The sequence below is a fragment of the Epinephelus moara genome, chromosome 8 (genome assembly GCF_006386435.1).
Source record: "Epinephelus moara isolate mb chromosome 8, YSFRI_EMoa_1.0, whole genome shotgun sequence".
Classification (NCBI taxonomy): domain Eukaryota; kingdom Metazoa; phylum Chordata; class Actinopteri; order Perciformes; family Serranidae; genus Epinephelus; species Epinephelus moara.
Window position 1 is genome coordinate 15410655 of NC_065513.1, and position 24336 is coordinate 15434990.

The 24336-nt window shown below is 41.1% G+C and overlaps 1 protein-coding gene across 2 annotated transcripts; it reads left to right on the top strand.

Moving 5' to 3' along the window:
- LOC126394056 (phosphatidylinositol transfer protein beta isoform) lies at positions 1-23131 on the top strand. 2 transcript variants are annotated; one of them, XM_050050635.1, is made up of 12 exons: positions 1-101; positions 2967-2997; positions 6125-6270; positions 6541-6632; positions 6830-6837; positions 8282-8356; positions 8455-8538; positions 11684-11761; positions 14438-14548; positions 15822-15944; positions 17767-17845; positions 19461-23131. In XM_050050635.1, the coding sequence occupies exons 1-11, from the start codon at positions 82-84 to the stop codon at positions 17812-17814; spliced, it is 816 nt and encodes a 271-aa protein (XP_049906592.1). In that variant the 5' UTR covers positions 1-81; the 3' UTR covers positions 17815-17845; positions 19461-23131. The 2 variants fall into 2 exon arrangements, with proteins under 2 accessions (XP_049906592.1, XP_049906591.1); XM_050050634.1 differs by lacking the exon at positions 17767-17845.
- The last annotated feature ends 1205 nt before the right edge of the window (positions 23132-24336 follow it).

Sequence of the window (24336 nt, forward strand, 5' to 3'; positions counted from 1 at the left end):
GGGGGCCCCAGCAGGTCATGACGTCAGCAGCAATCAGCGGTCGCTGGGCAGTAACGGTAGTATAGAGAGAAACAAGCTACGATGGTCGTCATCAAGGAGTAGTAAGTGCGATGTTTGTGTCTTAACTGTTCTCTTGTGAACATATTGAAACAACTGAAGCTTGTAATGTCGGATTCGGTGAGGCAGGGCGGTTTTTACAGTGGTTTGACACTAATGAAAACTTTTCATCTTGTCTCAGTGTGTCAGACACACGAGGGAAGGGTGGGATTGCTTAAGAGCTGCTGTGGCCTACCGGCGTTGACAGCGGCACGGCACTGTGTGACAGCTGCTGTTATCTTACAGTTCCTCGTGTGTTCACTTTAACTAGCTAGCTTCTGAGCACTTCAGTTTATGGGTTGTGCACATGTGTTTAAAAGTGAGACGGCGTTTGCGCTTTCAAGCTGTAAAACTTAAGCTAACTTAAGCTACGAAGCCAACTGTAGCTCACGATATGCTAATGCTAGCTAACCTAACGGTATAGCGTTAACGTGAATGGAAATCACTTAGCACTGCTATTGTTATCTTTGCAACATTGTCACAAAGGCATGGTGGCGCCCACTTATCTTACCTAAGATAAGAGACTTTGATTAATAGGCGAATCAGCTGGTTTTCGTGTCAAAACCAAGCTCCTTCAATCAACAAGCCTGCTAGCGGTGGTAGTATAGTTACGCTAGCAAGCTGTTAGCTGTGAGTCATAAAGTTGGATCAAAAGATGCTGGTGTTGACATGTAGCCATTAGTAGTCAGAAAAACATGTCCAACCACGGCAGTAGACAAAATGTGTGCCTGTTGGATTGGGACATGTAAGTGTGCTAGTTTTTATCCGTGGCTCCAGCAGTAAAGGAATGAATGCGTTTTGATCAAGGCAGGAAGTGTGGTATAAAATTATTCTTCCCCCTCATAGCCATCTATCATCATCATCATCATCACATTTGCGTTTTTTAAAGACGAGGTGCTGGACCCATCATATTCATATAATGTGTCTATGACTAACATGCCTTGTGTCTATTGAGGATTACTTTTATTTCAATTTCTCCTCCTCCAGTTCATATAAAATGACGTCGTGTAGCACAGGAACGTGACTGAAGTCTGACAAATCAGATTAGTGGTTGTTTGGTAGTTGGATAAAACCAGAAGCTTTATAGATCAAGAGAAAAGGTTGTACACTAGAAAGTAATATAAACAAATACCAGCAAACTTTATTAAGCAGATCAGCAAAGTTTACAACAAGTCCTTGATCTGGTTAATGCATTTCATGTAGTTTGATTGAATGATAGAAAAATCAGTGTCATGATTTATGGTCAGTGGTTTGGTCTGTGAAATGTAGTTTAAGGCCAACATTCTGTTTGGTATTCATGTCGATATTTTGACTTGATGCACAGATAGATAGACAAGGATTCTGGGTTCTGCATGCCACAGAAATACAGTATGCATATTATATCATGTAAAACCACGTTACTGAATCGTCTAATTCCATAAATATTGCACAGCAGCATTACTGTTAACATGATTAGCAATACACTTGCACCTCAGCACTGCATGACCTGAATTCCATAAAAGGGCCAATGTAGAAACAGAAAATGGCAATAACATCCTGAAATTGGCATAACCTGCGCAAATGCAAGGGAACACTCACCAACTGTATGTGTCCACATCCATGTTATGTTCTTCTAAAGTGCTGTAGCAAATGCTATTCATCCTTTTACAACCACTAATCTGTATGCTCTTGTCAAGTTCATTTTACAAATATGAGAACCATCACGATGTGCCCTGTGCCCTTGATTGTGGGGAAAGTAAACGTCACTCATCACCAAACCTTGCGTTAGTGTTGTGAGTGGCCTTGTTACAGAGGCCTGCAGTGATAATAGATCGTCTGTCAGTGGTTGTCATTGTGAAGATTAACCTAACTTGAACACAAGTTAATAGAGTAGTGTTAATTCTGGACAAAATGTAAAATGTTATTGTCACGGGTTCCCACAGCTCATCGTCAATATCATTAAAAGAGCAGAAGAGTAGGAAAAAGTGCAGCCAGAGATATGTCAGCATGGGATACAGCCTTGCTTCAGATTTATACTTTAAAAGAACTTCCTCTGCCTGCTCTCTCTTTTACTGTTGCACTGTGTGGTTAGTGGTCATAGACTGAAGCTTCATGTTCATCAGAGTAAATGATGCAATTGGTTCGGGCATGCCACACCCTGAAGCAGAGATCTGTTGAGACACGAAGATGAAAGTTGTGGTGTATGTTAACCATGCAAACGGTAAATATGGTATGTAACGTTTGAATATCTTGTCAAGTAAACATGCAGATACCATTTTTCTTTTCTTTTTGAAACGGCAGTACCTACTATTACTGGTCTTTGTAGCACATTTGTTGTTTTTAAGCAATGTGTTCAGCCCAAAATGGCTCGGTGCTTACATTTTACTTTGCGCCTCTTTAACTAACACTCTTGACCATATTCAGTCTCAGCTTTACTATACACTAACTATTTTACTTGAGTGATAGGTTCCTCTCATAGTGCTGAAGTCAGCAGTGTGTCACACTTGGGTTTTACCTCAGTTTTTACCTCAGGAAGAGTGACCACAACTGGCTTCCTGTTCTTAAGCAGTGGGAAGGTTTCAGTGTACTGTTGAGGTTATTACTAATTCCTGGCCAATGCCATGGCATTACAGCTTTCTCTGTAATGGTTAATTTTTTCATAATGTGTTAGTGTTTTCTTCATTTTGCACCATGGTTCAAACTAAGTACATTGAACTGAAACATGTTTTTCTGCTCCGTCCTTGAGTGTGATGTTATTTTTGGAGGTAATATTACACTTGTAGTTCACTTTAAAGGAAAATTGTTGTGCTTCTGGCAGAAGTGCTTGTTGAGCAGTGTTTTTGAGAAACAAGTGTTGTGTGAATATTACCACACTTCTCTTTCTTTTGCAGCCGCGTGGTTTTACCCTGTAGTGTTGAGGAGGTAAGTAAACAGTCTCCCTTACTATTACATTGACAGAATGAGTCATGTTGTGAATAACTTCTATTTTCATTTTAGAACTTCTGGGTTCCACCTAATGTCTTGTTCTTTTAACATATGTCTTTCCTCATTATAAATGACAACAAATTTAGCTCAAGTAAAGTAACTGGAGCAATCAATGCCAGTCAGTGCAGAGGATTGGAAATACTAGCCTTTTTGCTCTCCTACATTATTTTGGAAGCCACAAAACTGATCGACTTTCACTTTTAAGGTTACAATCAGTAACTCAACTTTTTGTCAAATTTGCTGAAACTATCACTACATCCACACACAGTAGTGAATGAGTCAGATAGTCAGTTAAAGAAAGACACAAAAAAACTTGTTCCTCCTCCTCCTCATAGTGCTTCTGATGGCATTTGCTAGAATCCACCGCGGCTGAAGGAAAACAACCAGTCAGAGCCAAGGAGTCTCAAAGGACGCATTCACTGCACTATTTGGTCTAACAAACCCTGATCCGCTTCCACGGATAGTTCGGTTCGTTTGGAGTGGTGTGAGCGCTTATTCGAACTCTGGTGCAGACCAAATGAGAGTACCCTGGTCCGCTTGAAAACTTGGGGTCTCGGTTCACTTGCAAGTGAACCCTGGTGCGGTTCGCTGACAGTGGGAAATGCAAACGTACTATCCGGGAAGTAAACTAAAGAGAGAAAGTGATGTAGAGCGCAGTGCATTTTGGGTAGGAGAAAAAAACTGCCGAACTAAACAGCACTGATCGAATATGAAAGAAGATTCTGTTACTGCATTGCCTATTTCTCACCTCAAATGTTTCCAGAAACATATTTTAGTGTACTGTTTGGCTGTGAAATTCGAAAGTTTGCTCCAGGTTGTGGGCGGTGCTTTGTTTTGGCTCGACTGCTTTCAATGTAGTGGCCAGCGGCTGGTTTGCAAACTTTCTCAATTTATAGCTAAACAGTACAGTAAACAGTGTTTCTGAAAACATTTGAGGTGAGAAGTAGGCAATTCTGTGATGGAATTTTGATTCATATTTGATCAACACTACCTAGTTTGACAGTTTGACTGGAGTTCCAGAGCAGTGATTGTCATAATTGACAGCTGTGTTGGAGAGTCCTCTGTGGATTCTACAAATGCTATTAGAAGCACTATGAGGACTAATAGATTATCTGTCTCATATATTACTGTGTGGATATAGTGACAGTTTTAGCAAATTTGACAAAGGTTTTTTTTATGACAGTTACCATTTACAGCTTTAATTGAAGAAGTCTATGTGAATAAATTAACACTTAACACCTCAATTTATGTTTCCTGTCAGTCTCACATGCAGTAGAACCTGATGCTTTATTTTGGCTCAAAGCGTGTCACTGAATGGTGGTTAATAGGAATTACAAGAGGTCTCTGTAATGCACCTTTCTTCCACATAATTACGTTATCCTCACAAAGATTAAAGGCTGTGAATAATTAATGCACTACTTCCTTATCATTTCCATTGTTTGGCTTCTGGTTGCAAGTTAAGGCAACACAGTCTCATCCAAAAAGGGATCATTTGTAATTCTTATGTAGAGCAGGATTTGTTCCCTGTGTTTATAAAGGTTTATGTCATGAATCACACAGACTCTCACCCTGCTGCCTTATATGGTGATAGAATCTCTTGGCAATTAGTGCTGCATTTTAAAGCTAAGTCCAAATAATTGAAGAATAAGTGCTCTCTTTAGGGGAGATTGGGAGAAGCACTGTCTAGAGCTCTGGTAGCTGAAATACAAGCAAACATCCACCCTTCTGTTTTATCGTCCGTTGTTCATCACAACATGCGACACTTGTTAACTTGGCCTGCGGATTGTGGGGTTAGAAATGAAATGCAAATACACTGTCCAGATTATGGCTGTTATTCATTGAATTTGATTTGGAAAGACATCGGTATAATTGGGGAAAAAAGACCCTTGCTCTCACACCACAGGTCAGACACAAACTTGTTTAACTATTGAGTTCTGCAGCAGTTTTTCTTGGCATGTTGTGTAAATCTGCAATCCGTTGGCAGGACAGCATGACAATGACACATCCTACTAAGTTATTATTAGATTAAATGTTCGGTTTTAAAACACAAATTAAGTCATGCATGTGCTGTGCCTCTACAATCGCAACATAAACGTACGACTCAGGGCTGTAACCTAACCTAGTGGTTCTTTACCTGGGCTTTGGGAACCTATAAAGGGCCACAATAAATCTTGGGGAGGGAGGGGTCACAAGATATTTAAAAGAAAAAGAAAGAAAAATATTTCTGCAGCACAAAATTACATTTCTTTCTTTTCTATCATTTCAGCATATTTTATCGTACAATGCTGCTTAAAAATCCTAACGAAACAGGCTGAAAAGGAAACATCATTTTTTTCTGAACTGTTCGTTTCATGTTCTTAGTAATAGTCAGTGATGAGGTAGACATTGCTTCTTTTTAAGGGGTGTATAGGTAAAGAGAGGATGGGAACCACTGGCCTTAAACACTGAAAAATATAGATGTAATGCAAAGAGAATACATGTCCATCTAACATCATAATATGACCAGTAGTCTCGCTCACCAGACCTTTCTCAAGAAAAGAAAGGTCTGGCTGGGCCGACTCTCACTTTGAGATTGGAGAAAAAAACGCCCCGGCTGCTTGTATTTCTTTCAGCCAATCACAATCGTTCTGGGCGGTGCCACAGCAACGGTGCGCTTGCAAAAATATTGCCGGGGGGAAACAGGTTTTGGTGTAACACGCCCACAAAAATATCGCCTACAGGACGCGAACCATGGCAGAAAAATGGCTACATCCCCGCAAGATCAAACACCGCAAAAGTTAGTAAAGGACGTGTTAAACGGTTGAAAACTGCTGCACAACCGGAGGTGGTAGGGCGGGACTTCAGCGGGTGGCTCGTTCCGCCCAATGAGAGGCTGATCTATGCAGCGAACTTCCGCCCACTCAGACTATATGACCAGTAATTCAGGTTCAGGATTCACATGCAGCTTGTATTAAAAAATACTTAAATTTGCTAAAATGCAATACTATTTATAGCTGTCTATTTCTGGATATACTGTAGATGACTGATGTGGTTTGTGTTAAGGTTTTGTTTTTTCGTGTTACAGTATCAAGTGGGACAGCTGTTCTCAGTGGCCGAAGCAAGTAAAAATGAGACGGGTGGTGGCGAGGGCATTGAGGTACTCAAGAATGAGCCCTATGAAAATGAAGGCGAGAAAGGACAATATACACACAAAATCTACCACCTAAAGAGGTATGTGTCTTTTCTTTGTCTTTTTTTTTTTTTTACCCCTCTCGATCAGACTATTTGATCCCATAATTTCCTTCCTACAGTGTAATAGCTCCGTGCTGCCAGGCAGTGGCAGTGTTGTCTTATCTTAAGTTGTGAGGCATTTGAAGTTGTTCTGGTTTCCACCTGCACAATATTTCCTCTAGAATCTCTGATAACTGAGGCAATGTGTCTGCCCTCTCCCTTTCTCCACGTACAATCAACCTGTTCCCATCCTCTTTACCCACCCTACAGTAAAGTCCCAGCATTTGTCAAGATGATAGCCCCTGAAGGCTCTCTGATTTTCCATGAAAAAGCCTGGAATGCCTACCCCTACTGCAGAACCAGTGAGTTCCCCTCCCCATATCAGATTACCTTTGCTTTACCCTGAAACCCTTAGTCCTGATCATTGTTAAATACACTTGTGTTACTGGTATCGTAGCCATGTGTTTTCTGTTGATGTGAATTTATAACATTTGTTTTATTTTTATATGTAACCGTGGTTTCCCCCTCCCTTTTCTCCTCATGCCTATCCTTGATCCAGTTGTGACGGTAGGTATCCTTAAATGGCTTTTGTTTTGTTGTAATTCTTAAAGGGACAGTGAACCCCAAAATCAAAAATACATAATTTTCCTCTTATCTGTAGTGCAATTTATCAGTCTAGTTTCTTTTGGTGTGAGTTGCCGAGTGTTTGAGAGATTGAGATGTCTGCCTTCTCTCAAATATAATGGAACTAGATGACACCACAGGTTTGTGGTGCTCAAAGCGCCAATAAAATACATTTGAAAAACTCAGAAGCAATGTCCCTTTCTCGAAATCCCGATCCAGTTACACAAGATAATCCACAGATCATGTTGTGAGCAGTTTCATGTAGGAAGTATTTTCTTTCTACCAAACTACACCTGATAACCGACATCGCATAGACGGAAGCATGCATCTACTGCTAGTTTCCCTAGCACCACCTAGCTCACCTTTTTTGGGGGCGCTTTGAGCACCGCAAGCCTAGTGCCATCTATTTCCATTACATATGAGAGAAGGGAGACATCTTCAAAGCCAATATCTCCAATGCTGTGTCTCAGATTGGATGCTTCTGTTAGTACACAGACGTTAAATTCAATTTTATTTATATAGCCCAATATTAAAAATCGCAACGTGCCTCAGAGGGCATTACAACATACGACACTTCACCCCATGCATAAACGCCAAACGTAACTATGTCCATAGATGGAATAGCTTATGCCACAACTCGCATAACTTCAGTGCCAGATGATAAAATGTGCACCTCTTAAAGTTAGCATTTGTGATATTGTTTGCAGTTCCAATTTATCAAGAATTAACCCAATAAACAAACTGATGGCTTAAAACCAATAAAAAACTGCACATGTATATTTGTACAATGCTTTGGTGTTCACCGTGGTAGTCAGCTGACACTTTACAATTTTGAAATGTGTATGTGGTCTTGCTCCGTCTGCTCGGTAGGCAACATGGCGACCACTGACAGTGAGAAATGTCCAACGTTCCACACTTGACGTTTTGCCCATTATGAAAGTACCTGTTGGGTACTCATGGTGCACTGCTTTTTNGCGACCACTGACAGTGAGAAATGTCCAATGTTCCACACTTGACGTTTTGCCCATTATGAAAGTACCTGTTTCCACACTTGACGTTTTGCCCATTATGAAAGTACCTGTTGGGTACTCATGGTGCACTGCTTTTTGCCATGCTTCTCAGTGTGAACACAATTATGCACTCAAAATGGTAAGTACAAGTACAGAAGTATCTGATTTGAGATGCAGCATAATGCTCGGCGACTCACACCAAAACAATCTGGATTGATAAATGGCACCACAGGTAAGAGGAAAAAGATGTATTTTTGATTTTGAGGTGAACCGTCCCTTAAAATTTTCAAAAGATTCTTTCAGTATATAGAGTTTATGCGTTTTTTCTGTGTACACAGTTCTGTAAAATCTTATCATACCCTGACTCTTTCCTCTAGAATGAGTATATGAAAGATGATTTCTGCATTAAGATTGAGACATGGCACAAACCAGACCTTGGAACTCAAGAAAATGTGAGTACTTCTGCATATTATCAAGCAAGTATCAAGTATGAACATCAGATTTAAGTTTGTACGCTCGTCTTACCAATGCTTTTTGTTTGGTTGTTCAGGTGCACAAACTAGACAGTTCCACGTGGCAGAATGTAACTGTTGTGCCCATTGACATTGCAGACAGAAGTCAAGTGTCCAATGCTGTAAGTAGAAACTCCTCTGGCACACTTCCAGTGTAAGATAAAACGCTGTTTGGCGCCTTCATGTGGACAATCTGATCATTACCAAGCATTCTGGCAAATCCAATCTACTTTACATAAGGGATGTTCTAATGGGGTTATTGAGTATTTTTGGATGAGCAGTGATCTTGTCATTTCATTTACTTTTGAACATTTAAAAAAAAAAAAAAAAAAAGTAATTTTCTTTGGAGATAGTGTCAGTGTTTACTGATTTCAGATATTTTGTAGAATCAATAAATAGGAACAGAATTACTGCTGATAAGTATTGTCACATGTACAGTTGTATGTTTCCAGCAGATCAGCATACAGTTTTTGTATGCTTTTTTTTGTGTGATCAATACATCAGGAAAAAATGACTAAAAGCTCATTGCAAATTCCCAGAGCTGAGGACCACATCATTCAATTAAAAACTCAAAATTAGTTTTTTAAAAATGATTTGAAATAGAAAAACCTTCAAATCATCACTTTAGAGAAGCTGCCAATGTTTGACATTTTAATTTGACAGACTACCTCAACCAGCTGGCAATATTAAAATTGGATTTGATTGATATACTGTTGATCATCTGATTAATTGATTAATTGTTCTACTCACTACTTCTCTACTAAAATGAACTTGCTTAGCAATGCAGAGTTATTTTTTTTTTTAGCCTTTGAACCCACTCACTAAACAGTGCTGGAATACTTCGATGTACATGTCGTATCTGTATTGAAGCTAGTGGATCCAAGGCGGCAAATTATACAGTATTTTAGTGAAGTGTATTACCAGAAGATGAAATACCGTGTAACACACACCTGTCTGGCAGACAGTGGAAGGCAAGGACTGGCAGCAAATCACCTTGGACAGTTGGAAAAGATTGATTTATTAATTTAATTATGCTTTGAATGAGCGTGAATTATCTAACATATCAACACATGCTTGAAAGGTTTTTAAAGCATTTAAGAAGTATACACCCAATTTGAGAATCCCAAGATTACCTCAATAATATTTCAAAATATAAATATGAGTTTTTGATGCTCATGAAATCTCTGAAATCTTATTTGAAGATGTTACACATTATTGCTGTTATTTGACATCACATTGCCTCATTTCAGTGTGTGTGTGTGTGTGTGTGTGTGTGTGTGTGTGTGTGTGTGTTCGAGAATGTGAGGCTATTTGGCGGAGAAGCATCGGTTTCTGTGTGTGTACGTGTTTGTTTGTGGTGGGTAGTTAACGAGGCGGAGGTGTTTGCCTTGCTGGAGGAGTGTGTTGTGTCTGAGGACCCTATCAGCCCTCAGCCTCAGGCATGGCTGCAGGGCCTGGGGCGTACCGCCAGCACCGATGAGTTTGTTAGTGTAATTAAGGCTCACAGTGCTTCGTATGCCGGAACTAGACAAATACACACACGACACAAACACACTCGCACTCTAACACACACTGTTTTACTTGTGGAGTAGCTCCTTTTCGTCTACCACGGCATATCGATTCACAGACCTCATTAGTGCAGCACAGTGTATTGTTATAGTGATGGAGCTCTCAGCATTAAAACAGCCAAATTATTGTGTGTGTGTGTGTGTGTGTGTGTGTAAAGGTGGGTTTCTATCTCTTTCCACACGTTTGGCACCCTCCTGTTGGCCGATAGCCCTGAAAAGTAGCTTTTAGCTGCAGGCGCATCATGATTTATTTAAAATTGCTGGGCCCTTGAGCTGTTGATAATTTGAAAGCCATTTCATTTATTTGAATTACTATTTCTCTCGCCTGTTTTATAAAGTCCGCTTTGTCATGTGCTCATGTGCTTGGCATATGCGCCCAGTATGTTTCTATATGCTTTAAAAATCTTTTTGCCATGGGACCAAGATCCATCCATGCAATTGGAAATAAGTGGTTAGTTCACTTAAATAGCTTTAGCATGACATGACTGTGTGTGTCTGTTTGTGTAAAAATGTATGCATAGTGAAGGGAGTGTTGTCGCAGAGCAGCTGTACTGAGGCATACACACACGTACTGGTGTGCAGCAGCAGAAACTTGCATCAGCATACATGCAGGTACATGCAAGCACGATCACGTATGAACTGGCACCAACGCTGGCCTAATTAAACAGATGTTGCTGGTGGCATCAACGCTCCATAGACACTCCTTTATCTCTTTGCCACTTAAGGCTGAGTTGCGCTCTGGCCTTGCTGCATGGTATTATCTCCAGGGGGGTGGCAGGTTTTGGAGAATGAGTGCGGTACTCTTTGGCCTTTCACTGGCAGTGACTGCTGTGCTGCTTCATTTAAAGCACAGTGAGTGAACAGCAGCATAGGACAAACACGCCGCCATTTCTATAACCTACTGAATGCCGATATGAAATTGGTGGTTATTTTAAAAAACTAAAATTATGTCTTTATTAAGGCTTCCCATGGTCATGGAAAACCTGGAAGATCATGGAATTTCACAGTCGTGTTTTCCAGGCCTTGGAAAGTCATGCAATTAGTAAAATAAGTTGTGGAATTTTGTTGTGTGTAATGATCGGGTAACGTTACTTTAATCTTCCATGGATAAACGTCCACGTAATATAACATAACTGCAGATTTATTTCCTGTAGTTGCTCTAATGCATCGATAAGTGTTGTTTTGTTTATCATCAGGTACATTTCTTCATTCCTTTCCCCCACGCTCCGTCTATTTCTCCATCTATGGCAGCTAACTGGAATTATGTTGGAATAGTTTGGATTTGATACGGTGTTGGATCATGAATCCCATTGCTTACCATCGCTATGCCATGCCCCACTTATACTTTTAAATTGTACTGCATTTTTGAGATGGAGCAGTGTCTGTGTTATACGTTGTCATAGAAATATTTTTTCATAGGTCCTTGAAAAGTCATGAAAAAGTTTAGAAATTTTGTCCATTAAAATTTATGGTGACCCTGTATATCTTAACATACTTTCTTTTCTTTTTTTCAAAAATTGGAAAAAACTTCACACTTCCTTGCCAAATAAAACAAGGCGCCTATCTATTGCTCAAGTCATGGTGTAGCACTATTCATGTATAAACATTAAAATCAGTCATACAGATTACCTCCGCTTGTTAACAGCTAAATATAATGTGCTATGTATTGTATTAATTATAGAAATTGCTCTTTCTGTAGGACTACAAGCTGGATGAGGACCCTGCCATGTTCAAGTCAGCTAAGACCGGCAGAGGACCCCTTGGGCCCACCTGGAAGGTAATGCACTTGTTAGCTGAGGAAATTACATATATCACATTCACACGCAAGTGGCAATTAATGTCACTGGAGACTAAACAAAGATTCAACCCAGCTAACCTTCTATACCACACTATAAGAAAGGGCCATATACCTGGTCATTGTCATTCACATAAGACCTGCAGCTGTGCTTTCACATACTTCGCCACTGTAATTGCACAAGACCTTGCATAATTCTGTGCAAAAATTTTCCAAAGCACTAAATAAAGTAAGGTCGGCCATGATAAAATGGAAAGAATATGGAACATCTGTAAATCTGTCGAGAGCAGTCTGTCCTCCCCACAGAGAGGCCTGTGCCAACTCTGAAGAAGCTACAGGGTTCAATGGCTGGGATGGGAGACATTACGCTTGTAAGAATTGTTGGAGAAACCCACAACAAATAAAAACCCACTGTTAAAAATAAAACCCATTTTGGCGAGTGATGCCAGAAGGTATGTAGGAGACTCTCAAACATAGTGGAAGTAAGTTCAGTGGTCTGAAAACAAAAGATTGAGCTTTTTGTCTGGTGTTTGGTGGCGGCGGCGTTATCCTGTGGGGTTGCCCCTCTGCAGCAGGTCTTGGAAGGCTTATGGCAAAATGAATGCAGCAAAAGATGGAAATCATTGAGGGGAAACCTGCTGCAGTCTACAAGAGAACTGCTACTTGGGTGAAGATTTATTTTTCCAAGGAGATAACAACCCCCAAAAATAAAGCCAAAGCTACTCTGGAAATTCCTCCAAAAAAAAAAAAAAAAGTTCATGTCCTAGAGTTACAGAGTCAGAGTCCAGACCTCAATCCAATCAAGAGTTTGTGGCTGGACTCAAAAAATGCTTTTCACTCATGGTCCCTTTGCAACTTGACAGAGCCTGAGAAGGAGAATGGAGAGAAATTGCCGTGTCCAGATGTGCAAAACGGATGCAGGCGTATTCACGTAGACCCAAGGCTGTAGGCTAGAAACATCACTACTAAATGTAACATGAAGGGGGCGAATATTTGAACAGTTATGTTGTGTTTTTATTTTTTTGTTTAATTTTGTAGAGATTTCTTTCACATTAAAGAGTCCTTTTCCACACCAGCACCACTGTCTGTAATAATCAGAACAGCTCTGTGCACAGGAGAGCACAGAGCTGGACTGGGGTCTGCAGAACTGTAAGGCTGCAATTTGATGAAGACAAATCACCTCTTTCTCAGCCCTAATTGGATGTAATAGAAATTTCTCGTCACCGGGTCAGATAAAGGTTCTACTCAGAGCTCCGTCTGCCAGACTTTGTGTGTGACGGGAGATGAAGACAGAAATGGGAAGGAACTGCGTATGGACATTGATTCTAAATTTGACAAGCAGCAGCTCCATATAAAGACTGATGTACTTTTGATAGAGAGTAATAAGTCAATAAGATGAGAAACTTTGTCAGGAGTTTTGTTGCTTTCCCCTCTAAACCCTGCCTTACCCCCGCAGCCTCACAAACGGGTCCTGCTCACTGTTAGAGCGCTGAGAATTTCTACTCTGCAGCGGAGCCCTCAAAGTTCACCATGGGAAACTTTCCTCTGCTTCAAGAATTTTTGCAGAACAAAGGCAGCCAAACAGCTTTTAAAAAGTATGAATAAAGAAGCACAACTTTTTATTTTGTGTTTTTAATTAGATCACTTTCCCGTCCGCTGTGGACATGGAAAAAGACTGTTTTTGAAAAGGTGAAAAAAAAGTAGTTATGTGACAACAGAGGCACAATTTCTGCCAGCTTCTCAGAGCAATAAAACTCTTGTCTATCTCTGCATGCACACATGCTTGCATATCGGTACCCTTTGTATTTCTGAAAACTTCTGCTCCTTTGAGTGGGGCACAGAGAGGGAGAGAAGAAATGTCACCGTAAGTGTTTTGATGTAGAATCCGTTTCATGTGAAGTTCTCCTTTAGCGATGACAACTTTTCTAAACCCACTGCAAATTTAGAAATGTTTCTCATTTCCCCTCTCCCGCTCCCCTCCATGATCGTAGCATCAAACAGCAGTGGGATGAGGGTGATTGAGGCGGGTCTGTGGCATTTTCTCTTGGAATGCCGAGCCAGAATGAAGTGATTAATTAAACAGGTGTTCTCGGAGGGAGAGTATGTGTGTTCTGGGGGCGAGGAGGTCCTAGGTGTTAATAATGTAACCAGCTTTGCACCGCGACGCCCTTATCGCTTCGCGTGCACCGTTTTATCTGCCTTCCATGGCCACAAAGGCATGCCTGTCGGGAACGGTGTCGCTGTCAGGGCGGAGGCAGAGAAATGGTCCCTTCATCTGGAGTTTATCCACTTTGCTCTGCCCCAACCCCCCTCCTTCTTTTCTTCTCTTCTTCAGAGGGAGGCAGAGTGCAAGCAGCGGATGGATTTAGAAAGTGTGTTGTAGATTAGGGCACTTTTATCTCTGCACAGCACATCTTCATATTGATAATTATTTCAGCAAGCTCCATACCCAAAGCATTATGTATTAATGATTTTCAGCTTTGAATGCAGCCAAGATTAGTCTAAAATAATATTCTCTCAGCCTTCTGCTGTTTTTAGGATTATTCTCTCATTGGAAAGTTTCTGTCAAGTTTGTTACTGTGTTATTTATTCTGATGCTGCGCTTTAAAAAGTGATGGGTTGTAAGTCTTGTTCTTTTTTCTGTTCTTCTCCTTACAGAAAGAGCTGGCTGCTAAGACTGACTGCCCAAAGATGTGTGCCTACAAACTGGTCACAGTCAAGTTCAAGTGGTGGGGCCTGCAGAACAAAGTGGAGGGCTTCATCCATGAGGTTAGAATGACATATTGACACAATTGAACTTCACACAGTCAGTTTTCCTGGCTCTGGAGTTGCGTTTGGGCTCTGACAGCTCCAGTTTGCAAAAGCAGTTCTTTGCTTCTTTACTGTCTGATTTAACAAGACATGGGGTGATAATTAAGTTTTATTGTTTTATGACTTCCAGTACAAATGTATCGTGATGATATGATCATATTATGTTCCTGTTTTACAAAGAGTTTTGTCACATGTAATTTATGCCAGTTTACATAATTTTCATATTGCGAATTACAACTGAATGATTAATTGTTCAAACTGACATTGTGATGTAATAGAGCGCAATTTCCAAATGTCAAAAGCTACGATTATATATTTTAAAAAAACAGTCTGAAACAACTGGTCCCATAGCCTTCACATGCACACATGCTGCCCAGTGCTCCACATGACATATTTGAATGAGATTAGATGAAGAAAAAAACTTGTAAAATGCCAAGCGCAAGCTTTGATGCTCGCATTACTAATGTGTAAAAGCGGCAAAGGCTGGGTTTAAATGCAATCCACATGTCTATGTATTACATTGTTTGCTGTAGTGAGTGTGTGGTCGAAAGAGAGTGATGGTGAATGTGCCGAGAGCAGACAAGTGTTGGCGATCAGAGCAGAGAGTCGGTGTGCTTCTTGACCACTGTCTGGAGGCTGAAACAGGGACGGTAAACAAAATCTTTGCAACAAGGCAAGTGGTAGAGCCATAGTCAGTGGACACTTGAGTGTTTTGTTTTGTTCTTACTGTAACTGACTGTGTTTACACCAGGCCTGTTTTTCAGATTTCATTTAAGTCATGATGGTTATATTACATGTTGACATGGCTTGAATTTACAAGCTTAAATATTCTACTGTGATTGAAGGTGTTTTTACAGTCCAGTAGTTAAATGAAGATATGCCACTCATATCAATTCTTATATCAGTTCATCATATTTCATCATAACACATAGGCCTGGCCCACATGAAAGAGCAGTGTATATGTTGACTGTGTCCAGTGTTGTGTTGGTTATAGTATAGAATAAAATATAGCTTGTGTAGAGTGAATAATACAGAAGATAAGGAACGTTTTAAAAAAAAAAAAAATTGCAATCACAATATCATTCTAAAAAAAGACTAAATATTTTCCCATATTGTTCAGACATATTGTGAATACACACATTTTAAAGACATTCTTATTAATAATGTGATATTAATATTTGTTCTAATCATACCACCCAGCCCTAACCAAGACTACCACTGTCTCCCTTAGCAAGAGAAGAGGATCTTCACCAACTTCCACCGGCAGCTCTTCTGTTGGATTGATAAGTGGGTGGAGTTGAATATGGATGATATCCGACGGATGGAGGCAGAGACGCAGAAGGAGCTGGAAGAGGTGAGTGCATGAAAAATGGCCCACAGTTAAAAATTGAACCTTGTGCATCTGATGTACATATTATTGGTCAGTGATGGGTTGCGTGCACAGAACTGTCTCCAACATGAAGAGCGTACAGCCTCCGGCACTTTGTGTCTAAGGCCTAGTCCACACGTACATGGGTATTTTTCCCTCCTTTGTTCCCCAAAGAAATTCCCGTCCACACATACACTGTTATGAAAAAAATGAAAACACAAAAATACAATTGAAGCGCTGTAAAGAGCATGCCTAAACAACAGGCAGCGATATAACTGTAAGCCTAAAGCAATGCAAAGAAGATGATGTTGGCCAATCAAAAGCCCAAAAAAAGCTATTATCAGAAGGCTACCTGTAGCAGTGACCTCCGTAGTACATTGTGACATCTTATCTTCAATATATTGGAAGAGTAGGGGTGTGCCAGATCATCGTGATATTATTTTAGGGCCATATCGCCTAATCCACGGAAGAGTAACTGTGCATCTAAGCGTCCTAGGGCAAGATACTGCACCCCAAATTGCTCCTGATGGCTGTTCCATCAGTGTGTGAGTGTGTGTGAATGGTTACTGGGTAGCAGGTGACTGTGAATGTGTGTGTGAATGTGACATGTAGTGTAGAAGGGCTTTGAGTGGTCAGAAGACTAGAAAAAGCACTATACAAGTGTAGTCCATTTACTGTTTACATTTGTGCGTAAACTTGTAAAAAGCCCTGTTAGCGAGGCTAGAGTCAGCACGATTTTGGTTAAGTCTGCCACTGCATGAAATGAGGCTTCTTTTGTGATGCCTCACATGCTGATATTTCAACCCAAGAATTCTGTTTTCCCTGTCTACATGTCAACACTGAGAACTGAGTTTTTGGGAATCTTGACCGAGTTTTGCAAAAGGATTGTTTTCAGTGAGGTAAAACACAGTTTGCGTGTGGACGAAAGGCAAAAACGCAAAGAAAAAGCTACATTTTCAAGACTAATACTTGCCCCAAGCTTGAATGAACCTGTGCAACACCTAGTTGTTATCCAGGTGGAGCTGTTGTCTTCCAATCATTAGATTAGGGCTGTACAATTAAACAAAATCGCAGTAGCTAAGTGCAGTATCCAAATCGTAGGAGATTCAATTTTTTAAAAAGGTAAAATGTGTCACGACATACTATAACAAATGAAGCATTGTGGTGCTACAAAGATGCTCCTGCCCACAAATCATGTTTCAGATGTGGGAACATGGTTGTTTGGTCCTGACCTCAGCAAAAATCACATCATTATTATTTTCTTTTTTTTTCCAGTGAAGATGAAATGCAAAAATTACCCTTCCCAATAACATCACGACTCATATCGCAATCACAATAGCCGTCAAAATAATCACAATATGATTTTTTTGCATATCATGCAGTCCTACAGTAGACATAATATAAGTTGAACATACAAGGACTGTGCTTGCGTGATTAAACAGGAAGGCAGCTGGAAAATGTTTTGCAGCTTAATCACATTTTTAACTTATGCTTTTGTGTGCTTTTCCATACCCTGATCATAATAACTACTGCACTGATGTAAAGTGGAGTACTCAGATATTGCAGTGAAAGAGAATGATAATGACATAACAATTTGCCACGCTTTTTTCTGTTGTCATCTCGCAGTACACATTTCACTTCCTTGACCCCCATTGCATTTCAGAGTACATCTCAGGATGCTTAATTAACAACTGGGAGAACATACTTAACATTTTATAAAATGTTTCCATGGTTACCCAGTCCAAGCTGCCCCCACAGCCTTCCTAATTCCTGTTTCTGTGATTTCCTGTATTTCATTTTTGTCCAGATGCGTAAGAAGGGCTCTGTGCGAGGTACAAAGGCTGCTGACGAGTAGCCAGGCCAGGTGTAGGTCTGAGTGTTGCTGTGTAAGTTCTCACTGGTAGAGGCCAGTCTCTTGGACGCTTTCTCTGCTCCGTGTGGGGTTTCTGTGTTGCTGCATGCCTATACTGCTTTCTCGCTTTACTCCTCGGTGTTGTGAAGGGGCTTTTAGTCCACTGTGGCTTTATCTGCACGTGTGTGTATATGCTTTCACTAACAACTCCGTAGCTCACTGTGAATTAGTTATCAATAACACCAGATCAGAGAAATATGACGCATGTTTGTGGCCGGTAGGTGTTTTGCTGACAGTGAAAATCTCCTACCGTGGTTTGTATGAGTTCCTGCTGCGTTTGTGTACCCACTCACCATGCAAGTGGCATAACATCTGGGCAAACTTTTCTCATAATCACACATGCTATCTTTTAAGAGGTGGCCAGCAGTTAAAAACATACACAGAAGGCCTGCGCAAGACCAGCATCTGCAAACTAGAGCTTCCTTCTAGAGGACTACAAGGCAGAGAAGAAAAACAGACCTCTTTTAAATCACAGGCTTTAATTTCTGTGAATCACATTCTCTGTAAACCTTACTCTTGGAAGTACTCTAAATATCAGTCTGGGAGCTTTTGGCCGTACAAGGAGAAAAGGGAGGAATCCGGGCTGGACTGGCCAAAGTGGGCCAGGCTCAAACATTCCTGGCTTACTACCAACATGCAGCATTCTGTGCTTAGCACCCCCCCCTCAAATCTCGCCCAATTCAGCATGTGTTTCTCATTTTGCCTTGGAGTAAGTAAACAGGCGGATGCCATCAAAGAGGGTTGTGGCGAGAAGGCAGACGAGGCCTGAACCTCTGGGCTGAAGGGTTAGCAGGGTCACAGTTGTGACTGCATGGGACGACACGGTGCCTACATACAGAGACTGCCACTCAAGACTGCCCTGGGTGAATGAGAAACTCACATTGTGGAGACGACGCACCAACAGTCATGTCTTCCCTTTTTTTGTGTATACTCGTGGGGTGCTGTTGGTGTAGAAGGGGGAGGCATGAGGGAAGGAAAGGGCAAGAAGAGGGGGGGTGGGGGGGGGTGGCTTCAAGATGGCTCCTTTTTTCCTCATTAACATACAAATGGAATTCTGCAGTTGAGAAGGAGTCTGTGCTGTGATTGAGAAAAAAGGGAGGGAGGATGGGGAAAAAGGATGGAGAAGTCGGAGGGTGAATCCTCATGCCATTTCATCAGATCTGTCTATTCCTCTGTTTAGAGGCACTGTTAGTTTGAACCGTTCCATTAAGGTGTTCGGCTATCAGATTCTGCCACTAATTGACTTTCCAAAGCCATCAGCCTCAGGGTGGGAGAATTTGAAAGTGATGCTGTTATCTACCTAGAAGACAAACAAGGGGCTTGATAAGGGCTGTTGGAGCAGATTTCTAAGGAAAGGCTCAAGATTTCAGTTTGCAAAATAACATTTGTTGCATTTTTTATGGTTTGTGATACGAGAAGTAAAACTCAAGTCATACATAATGAATAAAAATGAGTCCAGACCTGTGCACAGTAACCAGCAACCATTTGTAAAGGGTTCCACTGACGTTCAAGAATCCACTAAACCTGCCTCTCACCTGTTTAGTTTACATAAATCTAACGTGGTGACTGTTTTCCTGTTTCCCCCACAGCTTCGTAGAAAGGGAGGAGTACGAGGAACCAGTGCTGCAGACGAATGAAAAGGATTTTAAACGCCCACGATGACAGCAGCGATGGAGACTGCTAAGAGGGCTCCTTTGGTGCCACTTTTTAACCAGAACTGATTCAGGCTGTGGAGGTGGGGGGGGGTGGGGAGGGGGGCTCTGCTACCTGCAATCAATAGAGCAGATCCCTGACTTGCACCCAATCATAGACATTCTATACACTGAGGAATTGATTTCTAGAAACCAACACGATCCTAGCTGATAAGACTCTGGTTAATTTTGATCTCCTGGACAGAGAAAGGCCAGCTATCAGCATCATGTTATTGACAAGAACCTAGTCTTCTGGAGAGATATGGAGAGGTGCTACTTTGCAGTAGAGATCCATTTTTACAAAAAAGCAAATTCATTGGCTCGATTCCACAGTGGCAGGTGTTGGACCAAATATTTCCTTCTGTCCTACTTTGATTTTCCTTTTTCCTCCAAAACATTCCTCTCAAGATGATGCCCTGTCTGACCCGTCTTTGTCTCCTCCCCGGTCTTAACTGTACACACTGTGGCTCAGTGGTTTGCATTCCCCAGCATGAGTCTGTCTGTTTGTCATACTCATGTTCCTTCCTGCCACAGCCTCCATTAAGAGATTACTAACACCCTTGGCGTCTTGGCCCATTGTAATCCTTCCCCCCCATCACCCCACCTTACCGAAAGCACTGCATCTTATTAACACTGACAATCATGCCCGTACAGGTATTCACTCTCCCTCTCATACGGATTTAATAGAAACCCACATGCACATGCATATGACACATATACATGGCGCACATGAGGATAAACATGCTAGTTTGTTTCTCACACATACGCACACACACTCACAGGTGTGGATGCCTTTGCAGTGACTGATCTCTTAAAAGCTCAAGCTGGGCAGATCCATGCAAGCTTGTTCAGCTAAAAGGATGTTACTTTGGAAGTGTTTACAGCTCCCACTGATTTTTTTTTTTCTTGCCCCCCCCCCCCCACACACACACACACACACACACACACACACACACTCCCTATTCTGAAGATATTCACACATAACATACAACACGGCATTCACCTCCCTAACAGATGTCCCCAGAGAAAAAACTGCACTGAAAAACAGCCACAGATGGTGCTACACCCCTCCAGCCTCTGTCACAAGCCAAACTGCAGCGCACTGCTCGCCCCACCTCACCCAGCCCACCCCCAGAGGCCTGTCTCACTCATCTGGTTCTCCGAGGTAGACGGCTTCCAAAAAGGCCTCTTCCCTCCTGCTTCATTCTAGGTGTGTTTACAGATCCACAACAGCCTAACCAGTGCCCAGTTGACACCAGCACCACACACTGCTTGCCTTAATCTCCAGACCTTTGTACCTATCGGACCTATTATACCTGTTGTACCTCCGCTGCCAGCTATTGCTCTAGCTACCTCCCTTGTTTCCGGCAATTTTCCTAACACCTAAAGGTTAGCGCTAGATATTAGCCTGCTTTTTGTTAGGAGTAAATCTTGGCGGACAGAGCTTCATGAGCAAAGGTGTTTGTAATGACTCTTTATTTTCTTCTAGGTGTAGAATTGCATGTGACTCCCTTTTATGTTTCCTGATACATGTCGCAGCGCCTCAGCAAGTGCAATTCCTTCAGCAAGCAAAAATGTGTAAGTTGCAGCCGAAACAGCCTGTACACTGCTGTTGGTGCAAAGGGCTGCAGATTTCCATCTTTGCCTCAGATCAGCTGTGTGATGGATACGCCATATTAATGACTCTTCAACTCCGCAGTGCACTTTCTCCCCTTAGGCTTCAGAATCATGTGGCACTGGCCAACAGTGTTGATTATCACTAGTGTTACAAACATATATAAGACAAGTGTTTTCCTCATTTCATCCTTGTTTTTTTGTGTTTTTTTGTGATGTGTCAATGTCTTAAAGGGACAGGTCACCTCAAAATGAAAAATGCATATTCTGCCTCTTATCTGTAGTGCTGTTTATAAAGTTAGATTGTTCTGGTGTGAGTTGGCAAGTGTTGGAGATATCGACTGTAGAGATGTCTGCCTTCTTTCTAATGTCATGGAACTAAAGGACACTTGGCTTGTGGTGCTCAAAGCACCAAAACACTACATTAAAAAAAAACTCAACAGCAATGTCTCGTTCCAGAAATCATGACCCGCTTACTCGAGATAAACCATGGACTTTTGTTGTGTGCAAGCTAATGTAGGAACTATTTTCTCTCTACCAAACTACACCAGCCAGCTGTATCACCATGCCAAAGGAAGCATGTATCTACTCATGGACAAGAGGCTTGTGCTTGCGACTGCACGAGATGTAAATATTAATGCCGTCCTCTTCAGCTGAGCTGTAATGTTAGCTAGCTCAATGGTGTCAGGTGAGGTAGCAGTACATACACGCTTCCTCCTGCGCTGTGATTTGGATGACAGGTGTATTTTGGTAGAAAGAAAAAAGATCCTACATTAAACTGCTCACAACAAGGTCTGTGGATTGAGTACCCCATGATTTCTGGTAAGAGACATTGCTGTTGAGTTTTCTTCATGTATTTTTGGGGCTTTAAGCACCACTAGCCAAGCGCTATCTAGTTCCATTATATTCCAGAGAAGGAAGACATCTCTATGGCTGATGGCTCTAACACTCAGCAACTCACACCAAAACAATCTAGACATTAATAGCACTACAGATAAGAGAAAAACTATGTATGTACTTTTGATTTGGGGGTGAACTGTCACTTTAAATTGTGCTACAGGAATTGTGGGGTTTGTTTTTAGAGATCTATTTTCCAGATTTTCCTTTCAAGACCGATGTTATGAAATAATGTGGGTTCAAAGATCCTAATGTTTTTATTGTCTGTATTGTATGAGGGAATGTGATCCACTTCCTCAGTAATGGGTTATTGGCTTGTCCAAAGAGTGCGAATGGATTTCCGATATGTTTACATGAATTCAGCAATCGTAGGCTGGTAATATAGGAAACTTGGGAAGCAATTGTCTGAGGCAACATTCTTACTTTACAACAAAATCTTCTCAGGTGAACAATACGATAGGAGGATCTTTTTTGATATTGTTGCTCATCAGTTACCCCAAACAATTGACTTCCTTTTGCCATACCATATCCTTATCTGTGGGAAATATGGTTAAACAGTGTCAACACGATAAGACGTGGTTGTAATATAGCCTGTTTCGTTTTTATCACAGTATATAAGACAACCAGTCAGCCTTTGTTACTGTATTGGAACTGTATGCATATGTCTCAAAGAGCGAAAAGTCTGAAACAGTGGGTCTTGAGTGTAATCAATGTTTCCAGGTCTATCTTAATGATTCCTTCTGTCTGCTGAATAGAGAAGCCATTGACTAAAAAGAACATCCTAAATCAATTGTTTACCATCTGTCAAGACAATGATATGGAGGGGAGAGGAAGTACTCACAAAGCAACTGTACAGTCTTAACCTAATTTATAAAATCCGCAACTGTTTAATTTCCGAACTTGCTCGCTTTTGAAATGTTTCTGATCAGCTTTTGAAATTCAGGGGACATGGTAGTGAATGTATGATATTTTGTGCCTTTTCTTTCTGAGATCTTGTCGTGTGCCATTAAGTCTACATATTGTATCTAAGTATCAAATAAATTTCGTCTGAAAAATAATTTGAGATTGTGCTTCTGTTGTCTGATTGTATACAGGTGGTTGTTGGAGATTGAAGGCCAGGCCTAAAGGTGATGTGATGAGACTACTTTCCTTTTGCATTCATGTTTCCTTACAACCAATGGAGAATAGTTTGGATGAAGAGAGCTTTGACTATCCCATTTATACCCTTTTTTGAAACCTTAGATTGTAGATGTACAGACAGTGTTAGGATGCAGTCTTCACAACAATGCAGTGATTTAATATTTATTGGGTAGGACACATCATTAATCAAATATGCTCAATGTCAAATTACCCCATAAATATATTGATATAAAATGTAAATAAAAAAAATATGACTGGGGGGGCGTCGGTAGCGTAGTGGATAGTGCCGGCGCCCCATGTACAGAGTCATTGCCTTGCTGCAGCAGCTGCGGGCTCAAATCCGGCTCACGGCCCCCCACTTCATGTCAGTCCCCACTCTCCCTCTGTCTCCCAGTTTCACCCTCTGTCCTGTCAATAAAGGCAACAAGCCAATAAAAATAATCTTTAAAAAAAAAATATGACCAGGAACAGTCACTTAAGTCCAAACTGAACATAAACAAAAGTAATCATGATTTTGAATAAACTAAACAATTATTGTGCAATTATCACTACCGATGCTAGTATTACAGTGTACTGCAGTTCTGAGCATGGTTTGTCCAAGTGGTGTTGCCGTACCCCAGCAGAAGACGCTGCTTGACTGCTGTGGGTAGGTACAGTCAATGTCAAACACTGTACTTTTTCTCTTTTATTACTTTAAGCTGTTTTAAAAAATGGAAAGACAGTGTAATATGCGTAATAGTGTGAGTCACTTATGTTATGCTGCATGCGTAATTTACGTAGACAGTCATACCTTTCATGTATTGCATATTTGTACGTTGTATGGCTGTACATGCGTCTTATAAATAATAAGAAACAGGTTTTCAATTTTTTAACTATTTTTCTGGGGCCCCCCAGCAGATTTGGTCCCCCCAGTGTTGACTTCATGGCTATGGCCCTGCTTCATCACATACACAGCGTTTAAACATCTAATTTTTGAATAATTCACAATAATATTTTAATTAAGGATGTAGCTTGTGTTAATGTTGAGGAGCGTAGGGCTGAGGCTTGTCTAAAAGTCTTAGTTCTCCTACGTAAAGGCACATCAGATAGGATAAACATCCCCCCCAGAAAAGTTATGGGTGAC